At 42.8% G+C, this 14,867-nt stretch overlaps 1 protein-coding gene and 1 pseudogene across 3 annotated transcripts in view; one reads left to right on the forward strand and one right to left on the reverse strand.

Moving 5' to 3' along the window:
- The window catches only part of AXDND1 (axonemal dynein light chain domain containing 1), an 88,328-nt gene that overhangs the window by 70,908 nt on the left and 2,553 nt on the right, over nucleotides 1-14,867 (forward strand). For all 3 annotated transcript variants that reach the window (XM_049634046.1, XM_049634048.1, XM_049634047.1), the window contains 4 exons: nucleotides 5,092-5,205; nucleotides 6,678-6,782; nucleotides 12,813-12,895; nucleotides 13,981-14,231. In XM_049634046.1, coding sequence (XP_049490003.1) covers nucleotides 5,092-5,205; nucleotides 6,678-6,782; nucleotides 12,813-12,895; nucleotides 13,981-14,231 — 553 coding nt within the window. The remainder of the gene's footprint in view (nucleotides 1-5,091; nucleotides 5,206-6,677; nucleotides 6,783-12,812; nucleotides 12,896-13,980; nucleotides 14,232-14,867) is intronic.
- On the reverse strand, nucleotides 1,864-2,357 carry LOC125925200 (ubiquitin-like protein FUBI; annotated as a pseudogene).

Consider the following 14,867-nt stretch of genomic DNA (forward strand, 5'->3'; position numbering starts at 1 on the left):
TGTAGTGTTTTCTAACATTTGAAAATAGCAATATTCCACCTAAGTCTGTTTCTGGAATTTATTTTCTATTTATCTGTTCATGGGTCATCACCACAATATTTTAATTTTTGAGGCATTGTGGTGCATTTTCATATCCGGTAGGGTCAGCTCTCCTCACTGATCTTTTTCATGGGCTTCAGGATTTCACCATTTTTGCTTATTTATTCTTCTATAGAACTCTATAATCTACCTCTAGAAAAAATAGGAATTTTGAAAACTGGGATCATTCTAAATTTATATATTAACTTAGAGCAGAGATACTTATGTTGTTGGGTTGTCATATCCAAAAATGGGGGATACAGGATGTCTACTTTTAATGCTTTTTAATGTTGTTTTATGGTTTACTCATTTTGTGCATTTCTTGTGAGGTTTATGTCTGACTGTTTTATTTTACTGCTATTTAAAAAAATTTTTTTTTAACGTTTATTTATTTTTGAGACAGAGAGAGACAGAGCATGAACGGGGGAGGGTCACAGAGAGAGGGAGACACAGAATCTGAAACAGGCTCCAGGCTCTGAGCTGTCAGCACAGAGCCCGACGCGGGGCTCGAACCCACGGACCGTGAGATCGTGACCTGAGCCGAAGTCGGACGCTCAACCGACCAAGCCACCCAGGCGCCCCTTTTACTGCTATTTTAAATGGGATCTTCTTTTCCATTGTATCTTATAATTGAGAACTGTGTATATGTTATTGATCTATGTATTTTAATTTTATATTCTGTGACTTTACTGAATTATCTTACTGTTTTCAGTAGTTTTTAATAGATTCTTTTGGGTTCTCCAGATACTTAATCAAATCATCTACAAATAGAGATAATTTGACCTCTTTCTTTCAATTATTATGGCTCTAATCGCTTTTTCTTGTCTGATTTCAATGGGTAATTCGTCCAATTAGGTGTTAAATAGTGGTAGCAATAGCAAGCATCCTCTTCTTTTTAAAAAAATTAAAAAAAAATTATTTTTTTTTTGGATAGAGAGAGTACAAGCAGGGAAGGGGCAGAAAGAAAGAGGGAGGCATGGAATCGGAAGCAGGCTCCAGGCTCTGAGTTGTCAGCACAGAGCCCAACACAGGGCTTGAACTCACGGACCGTGAGACCATGATCTGAGCCGAATTGGATACCCAGCTGACTGTGCCACCCAGGCGCCCCTTTAATTTCTTTATTGTTCCTTCATACATCCCAGATCTTCTGCCTGAGATCATTTTCTTTCTGCCTTGACCTTTACATTTTTCTTTAGTGAGGATTTACTGGAGGCAAACTTAATTTTTGTTTGCCTAAAAATGTCTTTATTTCACTCACATTCTTAAAATTTTTTTTTGCTGGGCATACAATTCTAGGAGGGTATTATTTTCTCTTAGCCCATTGATGACACTGTTCCTACTGTTTTCTGGATTTTATTGTTACCAAAGTGACAGTTGAGAATTCAGCTGTCAGTTCCTTTGAAGTTAACCCTCTCTTCTCTCTGGCTGCTTTGAAGATCTTTTTACCTTTGGCATTTGCAGTTTCACTCTGATACGTGGTGAATGTGGAGTTCCTTTTCTTTTTAAATTTTGCCGTTAATTCTCTTGGTTTCCTGAATGTTTGAGTTGGTATCTTGAATTAGATATGGAAAATTCTGTTTTTGTCTCTTCAAATATTGTCTCTACTATATTTGCTCTCTCCTTTCTTTCTGGCTGAATGGATATGTATTAGAACCTATGCGCATGTCTTTGAACCTTATTTCGTATTTTCTATCTCTCTGTGTCTGCACTGCATCCTGAATAATTTCATCTGGTTTACCTTCCTGTTCGCTAATCTTCTATTAAACCTTTGTGTTCAGTTTTTATTTTATTTTATTTTCTATTTTTTGACTGGACTAAGTGGCTTTATTGGGGAAAGCCAGGATTACATCAGACGTAAGAGTTGGCATTGGGGCCCTTCTTCTTTCTAAAGGTGGGCACAACGTTGACAAAGTGCCAGTTGTATAGTATCCACCACTTGGCTCTGCCTGTCTTCTTCTTCTTCTCCTTCTCCTTCTCCTGTTTGGCCACCTTAGGAGTCTGCCCTCTTACTTTCCCTGCACGGGTCAGGGAACCATGGACTTTACCTTCAAGCCTGCGGCAAGCTACTTCCAGGGTGGTCAGAGCCTTTTCTCCACACTGACCCAGGGTAGCCTCATCCTCTAGGGGCGTGCCTGCCAGGAGCACGACTTGATCTTCTGGAGCGACGCCCTCCAGAGAGGCTACATGAACCTTGATCTGGCGACCGTCTCCTGGCCGATCACCTCGAGGGTGTGTAGCTCCTGGGCATGGACAAAAAGCTTCATGTCGGCCACTGGACGACGGCCACTGCAGCCGCGACCACGAAGATGGAGTCGAGAAAGAGCTCTGTTCAGTTTTTAAATTTAATTGTTAAAGTTCTATTTGGTTCTTTTTCGTGTCTGATCATTTTTGTAATCTTTGTCTCTTTATTCATATTTTCAATCTTTTATTTCTTTAGACAGGTTAATATAACTTTGTAGTCTATTTGATAATTCTAATATATGATATATCTGTATAAGAATGTTAATTACAAACTGGACAGCAACATGCAAAAGAATGAAATTGGACCACTTTCTTGCACCATACACAAAAATAAATTCACAATGGATTAAAGACCTAATGTGAGACCTGAAACCATAGAACTCCTAGCAGAGAGCACATAAGATAATTTCTCCAGCATCAGCCATAGCAACGTTTTCCTGGATACATCTCCTAAGGCAAGGGAAACAAAAGCAAAAATAAACTATTGGAACTACTTCAAAATAAAAAGCTTCTGTGCAGCAGGGCCCCTGGGTGCGGTAGTCGGTTGAGCGTCCAACTCTTCATTTTGGCTCAGGTCATGAATCCTGGGGTTGTGGGACTGAGTCCTGCATTGGGCTTCACAGTGAGCCTGGAGCCTGCTGAGGATTCTCTCCATCTCCTGCTCTGCCCCTTCCACTGCTCACCTGCTCTCTCTCTATAAAAAAGAAGAAAAAAGCTACACAGTGAAAGGGAATAATTAACAAAACTAAAAGAGAAATACCGAGTGGGCAAAGATATTTGCAAATGTCAGCTCTGATAAAGGGGTTAGTATCTGAAATATATAAAGAACCTCTGCGACTCAATACCAAAGAACCAAATAATCCAATTAACAAACGGGCAGAAGACATGAACAGACTTTGCTCCAAAGAAGATGTTCAGATGGCCAACAGATACTTGAAAAGATGCTCAACATCACTCATCATCAGGGAAATGCAAACCAAAACCACAATGAGATATCACTTCACACTTGTCAGAATGGCTAAAATCAAACACACAAGAAGCAAGAAGTGTTGGTGAGGATGTGGAGAAAAAGGAACCCTTATGTACTGTTGGTAGGAATACAAACTGGTGCAGCCATTGTGGAAAACAGTATGGAGGTTCCTCAAAAAATTAAAAATCAGACTACATGTGATCAAGTAATCCTACTACTGGGTATTTAAGCAAAGAATATGAAAACACTAACTCAAAAAGATATATGCACCCCTATGTTTATTGCAGCATTATTTATTATAGACAACCTATGCAAGCAGCCCAGGTGTCCGTCGATAAGTGAATGGATAAAGATGATGTGGTAATACACACTCACGTATGCACGTGTGGATACACACACACACACAGGAATATTACTCGGCCATAAAAAAGAATGAGATCTTGCCATTTGCAACAACACAGATGGATCTAGAGGGTATAATGCTAAGTGAAATAAGACAGAAATTTCTAGCTTCTGTTTTTTACACATCGTTGCTGTGAACATCTGAAGGACATTTTTCAGTCGATCATTGTGTAGACTTCTTTGAGGTATTCAACACTGTTGACTCCTTCTTTCTCCTCTTTTGGCTTTCCTGGTGGACCTCTCAGACTTCTGACATGACTTCTGGCCTTCTCTGGGGGCTCGTCTTTCTTCCCTAGCCCTTTATGTGACTAGGTTCCTGTCCTAAGGCCTCGTCCCCTAACACTTCACAGGGTCTCCTTTGGTGATGTAATTTACCTTCTTGGCTTCAACTAAATTCAATTAAATAATTGTTAAATGATTATCTTTAGCCCAAATGCCTCCATGTAAACTCTAGATCCGAATATTTCCAGTTGGATATCTTAGTGGTAACTCAAAGTCACATAGCTGAGTCTGAACTCATCTGTCTTCCCATACCTGCTTATGCAACTTTGTTCATTATCTCTGTGAACGGTATTATCATCTATGTAGTGGCCTACACCATACATCAGGTATCATTCAAGATGCTTCCATTCCCTAACCATTCCATATCCATCGAATTACTCAAGCAGTAAGAGTTAACTCGTAAATAACCTCTTGAATCCTTACCCTCCTCTTCATTTCTGAAACCCTGTGTTGTTCATTCTCTACTCTCACCTTTTCTCCTTCTTTCTCTTTCTCCCTCCCTCCCTCACTCCTCTCTCTCTCTCTCTCTCTCGCCTCTTTCTCTTTAAATCTACTCTCATGTTGCTAGAGTGATTGTTTTAAAATTAAAACATATCAGCCAATTTATCAATACCTCATTGCCTTCAGGATAAAATTGTTTCCCTGAAAAGCCACTGGAGCCCTTCCTCTATGATTGTGCTCCTGTCCATCTACCCCTAAATTTCTGTCCTACTGAACTACTTTGTCCTCAAGAGCCAATCATGCCCATGCAGCATCCTCTGCCTAGAATACCCCATGCTAACTATCTTTTTCCCTTACTCATCCTTCCAGAAGAAACTCAGACATTACGTCCTCCAGGAAACCTTCCTGACAAACCCTCTCACCCCTATCCACTACCAGATCTGGATTAGGTGTTCCTACCATGTGACTATATGTATCCATAGCATTTTCTTGTCCACTAAATTGTAAGCTTCTTAAGGACAGAGGCCATTCTTATTCACTTTTTTGACCTTATGCCCAGCACAGTATCCAGTTGGAAGATTAGTACGCATTAAATACTTTTGAATGAATAATTGGTATATACTACTCAATTATTAATATACACTAAGCTATAATTATACTATTGTTTTATCTCACAGGATTTTGTAAAAGAATTAATTGAGCCTGAAACAGACAGGCTTTTTAGAGAAGATGAAGAAGAAAGTATGGAGGATAAGAAACTTGAGAAGGAAAAGGAAGAAGAGAAAGAAGAAGTAAGATGTTTAGTATTATCTTTTCTTTCCCTTTATGTTTTTAAAGAATATGTTTAGAGGTACTAGTGAAAATAGAAATAGATCATCTGGCATAAATCAAGTTGCGTCCTTTCTTCTTGTAGATTTAGCCATACCCGCAGACACCCTTAGCTCTTTGTTTTCCACGGAAGGAACATCCTTTTCCTTTTCAAAATCCACCTACTTCCCATCAGCCTCATTCATACCTGTCCTCCTATTTCCTACACTATCTGCCTTTCACTCTGATGCTGTTTCTTTATCCTTTCATTGCCAGATTTTTCAAACAGTAATGTAAACTCTATGTGTCCACTTCTTCAGCTCCTGTTCTGGGCTGCCTTTCCCCTGCTCCCAGGCCCACACCTTCCTTCTCCTTACCCTGTCCCCACCCCTGCTGAGGCATTAGTAGTAATAACAACCCTTCCTGGGGCACTTATAATAATGATGAAAATGCGACGATAACCACCACTAATTGAGTGCCTACTGTGAGCTACATGTTCTGTACATGTTATCTCTTATCTACACAGTACAACTTCAAGGTAAAAATTATTGTCCCATTTTACAGATAAGAAAATTGAAACTCAGGTTGACTGACTACCCTAAGTCAGATAGCTGTAAGTGGCAGAACCAGCATTCAAACCCAGATTAGTCTGGCAAGAGCCCTTTGCTGATTCCTGGATTGACTATTGTCTTTGGCTCTTAGAACTCGTGATCACCTAACATTCTCTGTACTGTCTTAACTTACTTCCCTGATGTTTCTTCTCTGTGAATAGTTTAAATGTTGGTATGACTCCAGGCTGTGACCTAGGTCCTCTACTCACTGTATATGCTGGACAGCACTACAAAAATATGATAACAACACCCAAGCTTCTTTGGACCAGCATTTTCTGTTTTATTTCTGCTATAGTCCTTGGCATATGGAAGACACAAAATAAATGGAAAACAGTGTTATGTGGCCACTAAATAATGTCATACCCTTTAACTGTATAATGCATTCCCTCCTCTCCACCTCTGAGGCTTTAGTCCTGGCTCTTTCCTCTCTACGGTACAAACTCTTGTTCAACCTTCAGGTATCACTTTCTTTCTCAAACTTACCTGAGTGTCTAGGCAGAATTCAGGGCTCTTTTCTGGATGCACACAGCTTTTGGAACCCACCTCTTTGCTAACAGTAATGTGGCATACCATAATTATTTTCTGGGCCATCTCTCCCACTGTGCTATGAATTCTTGGGGTCTGGAAGAAATCCTCTTTGTTTTTCTCACATTTTCTTCCCTGGTCTCCGCTTCCCCGTCCCCACTAATTTCTCACACAGTGTTTGCTCTAAAGTCTTCAAAATGCTCGTTGAGTGACTAGAGCAAATGGAAAATTAAAGCTTCAGACACTCCTCCAGGCAACTTGCCCTGTCACTGTGTCCCCTACCACCTCACTAAAGGGACCTTCGTGTTTCTGTGCCCTAGAAGCCTTCAACATCCAGAGAAGAGGAAAGACTCATTCGAATAATTGAAAAAGATGAAAACATTCATACCAAACCTCTATTTGAAACAGATGTATTCTCTTCCTGGGTATGTATCTGAAACCCAAATCGGAGATTCAAAACTAGAGAAAAAAGCCAGGAAATTTAACGGTATGTAAAAATGATATGGATCTGACATAACTTTTAGCTCTAAGAGGACCAGGAGCTCCTACATAATATATTTTTCAGGGTTTTTTTTTCCTCCCAGCGTCATCCCTGGAAAACTCTTGTTTTTCACCATAACTTTATAAAAACTTCTCATTCTCTTCTTTAAACCTCAGTTTAAAGATTTTTTTTTTTTTTAAGATTTATCTATTTTTGAGAGATAGAGCACAAGCGAGGAAGGGGGAGAGAGAGAGGGGGACAGAAGATCTGAAGCGGGTTCTGTGCTGACAGCAGTGGTGAGATTGATGTGGGGCTTGAACCCATGAGCGGTAACATCATGACCTGAGCCGAAGTAGGACGCTCAACCGACTGAGCCACCCAGGTGCCCCTAAACTTCATTTTAAAATGAGCTTTTCATTGACTTTCTTAATTTAATAATATCTTGGTCAAAACTTGACCTATTTTTTTTTTTTTTTTAGAATATTCATTTAGCAGATTCTATTGAGAACTGTGATCACCATATACTTCCAACCACAAGAATTAATGGGAAACTGGAAATTTTTAGAAACTCAGCAGGTGGGACGCCTGGGTGGCTCGGTCGGTTAAGCATCCGACTTCGGCTCAGGTCATGATCTCACGGTTCGTGAGTTCGAGCCCCACGTCGGGCTCTGTGCTGACAGCTCAGAGCCTAGAGCCTGTTTCGTATTCTGTGTCTCCCTCTCTCTCTGCCCCTCCCCTGTTCATGCTCTGTCTCTCTCTGTCTCAAAAATAAATAAACATTTAAAAAAAAAAAAAAAAGAAACTCAGCAGGAAAATAGATTAAAAAAATTTTTTTTAATGTTTATTCATTTTTGAGAGAGAGAGAGCGCGCGAGAGAGCATGAGCAGGGGAGGGGCAGAGAGAGAGGGAGATACAGAACTCGAAGCAGGCTCTAGGCTCTGAGCTGTCAGCACAGAGCCCAACGTGGGCCTCCCACTCACAAACCATGAGATCATGACCTGAGCCAAAGTCGGATGCTTAGTCAACTGAGCCACCCAGGCGCCCCAGGAAAATAGATTTAAGATTCCTCCACAGAAAGTTCTAGGACCGTGGTAGACGTAAGTCAGTTCTAGATTGGCGTGTCTCTGTGTACAGGAGGTCATGCCTTCCTCCCATTAATCCCCCAAAATGGTATGTAGCGTTTCGTGTGTATGTTTATACTGTGCATTTTCCTGGCGGGGGGTGGTGGTGCCAGAAATCCATATATCGAATCCAGTTTCACCCCCACAGTAATGGACCATTTCACTGTCAGAGGTTTGGTCCATCTGAGCAGGTGGGTGCAGTGGGGCTATGGTGAGGGTCAGGCTGGGCAGCAGCTGGATGACTAAGGCAGAGGTGTGGCCGATTGCAGGGGTATATGTCCAGGGAGGTTGTGGGAAGTAGGCTCCAAATCTTATAGGAAGAACTGGGGGAAATCACGTGGAGAGTCAGTCAGGAGTCATGTGCCGTGAGACACATACGGAAAGGGCACCACCGTTTGATCTCCTAACCCCACCAATCCCACCCAAGGCCTTCCTGCCTCAGATGGTCTCCCCTGCTGTGCTGTCTAGGCTAGGAGTCAGTGTCAAGTCTCCCAGATACCCAAACCAGGCAGGAAAACAGCCTATAGCCTGGGGCAAAATTGAGGGGCACAGAGCTTGTCTTTGGTGGTGGTGGTGGTGGCGGGAGGGCGGGGGGGGGGGGACTGCTCCAGGATACCACCTTTCCATCTGACACGGTGCAGTGCCATGTGACTAGCTCATCTGGGACGATGTGGCCCAGAAAGTCTGTCTCCAGGCTCTGGAAGGTTGCTAATGCTGCTACTATAGATCACTGAAGATTGAACCATTTACGTGCTCGTTGACTATAAGGTCTGGGGAATGGAGCAAAATGCCAGCCGGGTATATAATTATTTGCAAGTTCCTGGAGGTAAAGAAGAATCACGTTCATCCTATGTGGTGGTGGCTGGAACACTCGCGGGCGGAAAGGGATCACCAGGTGCTCCAACAGAAGAGACCTAATTGTGCTTGGCCAGCAGAGACAAGGTTGATATTTGGGGCTGTGGGTGCCCAGAGAATGAAGGTTCCTTCAACTGGCTTGTGAGGTCAGAGATTTGGGGCAGGAGGTGGAGCTGGGGGAAGCGCCATCTTGGACTGTGCTGCAGGCCAGGTGGAACAGGTGGGGCCTGGGCTCCATGTACCTGTCACTTACAAAAGTACTAGGACTCCCTGAGGGTGCTTTAAGCTTTCAAATCTTCTATTGTAAGTTTTTCTTTTGCTTTTGTTTGCTTGTTTATTTCCCTTATTTATTATTATTATTATTATTTGACAGTCTCTGGTCCTAAGAACATAAATAACCGTTTTGTAGGGATACAGGTTCAAGGCACCAGACCTAACAGGCAGCTGCACTCTTTTGCTGGTCTAAAAACACAACTCCCAGGAGGCAGTACATTTGATTAACCCTGGGGAAGGCAAGAAAAAAGGAAGGGATCGGGAAGCAGAAAGCCTGTGGTGTGCAGGTATAACTTGTCATGTCCCTGGGAGTTGAGTTGTAAAACTGGAGAGCTCCAAGAGATCGAGGAGCCCCAGGTTTTTCTAGTGAGAAATAGTGCCAGACCCTTGGGAAGCTAGTGACCTAAGCATGGAGAATTCCATTTACTCTTAGTATCCCCTCCTGCAGATGACACCAGTGTGGGATTTTCTGAGGGTTGAGATATGAGTGATATCTCAACAGGGGTGGTGATAAGTCACCACCAGCTTGGGGAGGCTGATAGCTTGACCTGGTAAACCAGGGCCTCATTCATACCGTTACCCAATGCCCTAGTGTCTACCACAATGGGGCTGGACCGTCCACTATTCAAACGCTCCTCAATTAGCCAGGAGTTAGGGCTTTGTGGAAATTCGTGAGGACTGTACTCAAAGCAGGCCCTGTGTGCATAACGTGGCCAGCTCCATCTGAAACAGGCACATCTAATTTGTCACTGTGCCTGATGGACTCGTGAACCAAGCGATCCCTGTAGGCGGTGCTGGCTTTGCTGCCGTCCTTCCTGGGAGAAGGCTCCTCTGCTTTCGGAGGCAGCCCCGTTCAGTCAGTTCTGGTTACTTGCTGCAACGCACCCCTTGTGGCCCTTTCTGAATCAGAATCATTCCAACATTGTTCCTGTAGGACAGGCAGCCGGAATTCTGTAACATCTCAGCTGGCTGGTGGAGACGTGGGATGACTAAATCCGGCAAGCTCCCCCCGAGGCTACCAAAAGTGCTCGGAGCTACCCTGGCCCCCCAGTGCTTCCTCTTGACCGCATGAGTAGGGCTGGCCACAGCTCAGCTACCCCAACAAACAAGATATTGGAAACGATCTCTTTCAGACTCATCTTCACACCGTAGGTTCTGGGTGTCCATAAAGACTTATAAGTGTATGAAGATGATAGGAGATTTTGCTGAATCACCTGTGAACTCCTGCAGAAAGATGAGCAGGCACCAGATTTGGGGGGATCAGCAGTATTTTTAACATAAGATTAGACATTCTGCCCTTCTGTCATTGGCCTGAAGGTGGCCCTTAGAAGTCTGTTTCCCTCTCACAATACCACGTACTCCAGAGCAGTGACTAATTTACGTATTTTATAACCGCAACAGGGAAGGGCCCTTGGATTGGTGGTTCTAGAAATTATGTCCAAAGCTGCTGCGGCGCTATGTCAGTGCTGGGAGTTGGATCCCAAAGAAGTAGGCCTGGAGTAAGATCCTCCCTGAGATAGTGTCAGGCTAGAGCTATTGTCCAATTCAAAGCCCATTAGTGGAGTCAAACCTGAGGAAGACCAAGTCAAAAAGGCCAGAGACAGAATTGGAGTCAGAGACGAAGTGCAAAGCTACAGCAGATTGGCACAAATAAGGAAAGTCCAATGCAATTATTTCCAAGAGCCACGAGGCCCGTGTTTGTCTCTCTTAAACAGGGTGACAGACCACAGAAGCCAGAGGAAGGCTAGGCGTAGGAGAATAGGGTCTAAAGCCATGTCTGTGATTAGCCTTGAGGTGTCAGTATCATTATATGGGTGATGCGGGGGAGGCTGCCAGCAGCCATACACAGAGGATGCCACAGGAATTTCCTCTGGAAGGATTTGAAATGGACCACAAAACGTTAATCTGTACTTGCCAGTGTCAAAACAGGGACATTTTCCTCACACACTGTAACTAAATATACGGTGGACTCTTGAAGAGCTCAGGGGTTAGGGACACTGACTCCCTGCACAGTCAAAAATCCGTATGTAACTTTTGACTCTCCAGAAACTTAACTAGTAATAGCCTACTGTTGACTGGAAGTCTCACAGATAACACGGACATTCAACACATATTTTGTATGTCACACGAATTACGTACTGTATCCTTACAATGAAGTAAGCTAGAGGAAAGCAAATGTTATTAAGAAAACGATAAGGAAGCGGAAAGACGTTTACAGTACTGGACTGTGAAAAAAATCCATGTAAAAGTGGGCATGCACTGTTCAAGCCTATGCAGTTCAAGGCTCCGCCGTGTATCCGTTGAATGAATGCGCGTCTGAAGGCTCCGGTGTGCGCAGAGTACGGTACTGGTTTACTTTGGTTTCTACCTACAAAGTTGTTCCATAGAGCTGTAAACCATGTGAGGAATTCCAGTTCTAGAAGCCTCCGCTCTGAACACCTTTCTTTTGGCCTCACAGAACAAATAAGTTAGTGGCAAGTGCTGTGTGGCCACAGCCAAGTCACATGCTTCTGGTCCAGGCTGGACAATGATAGCGTTTACTTTCCAAACAAACTACCCAAGAAAGGGGAGCAAAGCAGAAAGACAAGAGTAGGTGACTGGGACAATAAGAAGAGAGTAAAAGAGCTAGGGTAACAGTGAAAATGTTTCACGTGGTTTTTCTCTGGTTTTCCTTTAGAAAAAGCTAGCATATTGCCATGGGCTGTGTGGGTGAGAATGAAGAGGCCCAGATGAGGGTTTTGCTTTAACCCACTAGATCCTTCTGTGTGGATGGAAGGCTGCCTACCCTCTCAGAGCTCCCTTTCCATCTATAATGTGGGGCTTACCTTTTACTCGCCTCAGGTTCGGAAACATGGATACATGAGACTTTTAACACAGTTGTGGGCAAAAAGGGGCGAAGGGGAGTGGGAGGTACAGGCTTCCAGTTATGGAATGAATAAGTCACGGGGATGAGAGGTACAGCACAGGGGATATAGCCAGTGACGTAGTAATGGCGTCGTATGGTGACAGATGGGAGCTACACTTGCGGTGAGCACAGCATAAGGTATAGATTCGTCCAATCAGCATGCGGCACACCTGGAAGTAGTGTAACATCGTGTGTCAACTATCCTTCAATTTTTAAAATGTACAGTTCTGGGAAAATGTCACATTTGTTTTAAAATATGCTTACAATTTTTGTTTTCTAAATACCTTCTTTTACCTTTCTTTTGTTTCCTAGAATGTATGTAGAGTCAAGATAAATGAAAGAGGCGGGTTTTTTTTTCATACTTTCACTGCCTTGATATTTATTGAGTTCCCTAAGGCCCTGAGAGATCTGATTGGATGTTGCAATGTTATGTGCTTGGTGAAGTAAATTCTTAAGAAAAATAGTTAATTTCCTTGATCATCAACTTGATTTATTACAGAAACACATTTAGCCTTCTCTTTATTTTTAAACCTTTTCTTCTTTCCTTGTTTCTTTTTGTTGATATTATTTTCCCTGCTTCTTCACAGTTCTAATCAAATTTATATCCACCTGTAGCGTGAATAATTTGGAAGCTGGTATGCTGTGTGGCCATAGGTAGTCCCTGTTCTTTTTTGGTGTTAAGACTGCTTGATCATTTACTATATAAATATGGAGAGTAGAAAAAAATATTCTGGAAGGCTTAGTCCAAAACATTCTGAAGAAGTAGAGTATTGACTGTTGGGATTCTCAGTTCACTCATAGTGCTTATTTCCTTTGTCAGAGAGAATCAGCTAGTCAAGGCACACTGGCCCCAAAGTATCTAGAAGCAATGGCTGTAATTGAACGCACACAGGAGAAGCTGATGTAAGTATGAGGCTCCACGATGGTAACAACAAAGATTGCCGGCCACAAGGTTTAGCTGAGAAATCCACACTTCGTGGCTTACCTGTGTTTCTTCTGCTCCCTTTATCCTCACTAGTTGGTTGGGTATCTCCAAGTCTTCTGCTAATGGCAAGGAAGTACACTGCTTCCACAGGAACATCCGTCCTCGCCCACGGTGGAGATGGAGGGAGGGAACGTGGGTGTATGTGGGGAGTAGGGTATTAGGAGGGTCTATTCAGTGTGTTTCTAAGAGATGAGCTAGAGACGGAGCTGGGAGAAATACTCTGCAAGAAAGAATGCTACATAACCCCAAGAGTAGGAAGGGCGATATAGTCAAGATGGTCGTGAGGGCCAAGAGAAGAGCACAGCCATGTAGACATATAACACGCACTCTAGGAATTAAGAGGCACGTTTCAGATTGGTTTTATTTACTGTCAGATCTGGTTTTAGAGGTACTGGAAAAGAAAGGACACTATTGATTTAGTATGTTGGATCACATCAATGAAGAGGAGCCAAAATTAGCTACTGAAAAAGGGGTTCCTTGGCTGTTGACGAGAAATCCAAATACCCAAAGTCAGATTTCACTAAGAAATTATAAGTATGTTGCATCCTTTTTTTTTTAAGTTTTATTTTATTTTTTCAGAGACAGAGAGAGACAGAGCATGAGCAGGGGAGGGGCAGAGAGAGAGGGAGACACAGAATCCAAAGCAGGCTCCAGGCTCTGAGCTGTCGGCACAAAACCTGACGCAGGGCTCGACCTCACAGACCACGAGATCATGACCTGAGCTGAAGTCGGACGCTTAACCAACTGAGCCACCCAGGGGCCCCATAAATATGTTGCATTCTTAAATCACAGCATGACTGCCACTCTGATATTGCCATCCAAGTAGCTTCCAGGACCCCAGTTCTGGGTTAACGATTGATGCTGCTGCCTCCCTTCTTTGTACGTTTTGGATGGACATATCTAATTCTACTGCCTCTTCTAGATTATGTGTTCCTATTCATGAAAGATACTTTTTCAAACCTTTCCATTTTGTTGTGTTTTCTCTGGCCTTTGTCCACATCAGAGAGTTTGAAAGCAGAGCCAGACAAGCAGAGGAGAAGTTTGAGGAGGTAAATGAGAAACTTCATCATACCCTCATAAGAAATAAAGAACTAGAGAGGGAAGTAGAGGATATTTTGATAAGGTCTCAAGAGAGGGAGGCTGAAACACGAAGAGAAGAAGAAAATGAAAGAGGAGGAGAAGAAGAAGAAAAAGAAGAAGAGGAAGAAGAAGGAAACAAGGCAGTAGAATGTTCCTCAAAGTCTCTAAAGAAAGGTGAGGCTTGCTTTCTCATTTTGCTTTATTAAGGTTTTACTAATGAAATGAGACTTGTTTGGGTCACAAATATCTTAGAAGAATATTAACATATTTAGTGATTTACTGGTTCATACTTTTCACAGGAATGCACATACATTTAACCATGTTACTGTCTTATTTGGACAACTCACAAAAAAGAAACCCAAACGACTAACAATTGCCGACAATAAACTAACATGAGATACAATTTTTACTTCTAAAACTGGCAAAGAGTTTTTTTTTTTTTTTTAATTTTTAACGTTTTATTTATTTTTGAGACAGAGAGAGACAGAGCATGAATGGGGGAGGGGCAGAGAGAGAGGGAGACACAGAATCGGAAGCAGGCTCCAGGCTCTGAGCCATCAGCCCAGAGCCCGACGTGGGGCTCGAACTCACGGACCGCGAGATCGTGACCTGAGCTGAAGTCGGCCGCTTAACCGACTGAGCCACCCAGGCGCCCCTGGCAAAGAGTTTTAAAAACAAAAGAACATAATGCTGATCAGAAGGGGCAAAGTAGTTCGTTTTACAGATGATACTCGTGGTTGGATAGACATATAGCTCTTTGAGAAAATAATTTGAAGGTATGTATGGATATGCCTTTAAAACATGCATATA

Source organism: Panthera uncia, chromosome F1 (assembly GCF_023721935.1).
Source record: "Panthera uncia isolate 11264 chromosome F1, Puncia_PCG_1.0, whole genome shotgun sequence".
In the NCBI taxonomy this organism is placed as follows: Eukaryota; Metazoa; Chordata; class Mammalia; order Carnivora; family Felidae; genus Panthera; species Panthera uncia.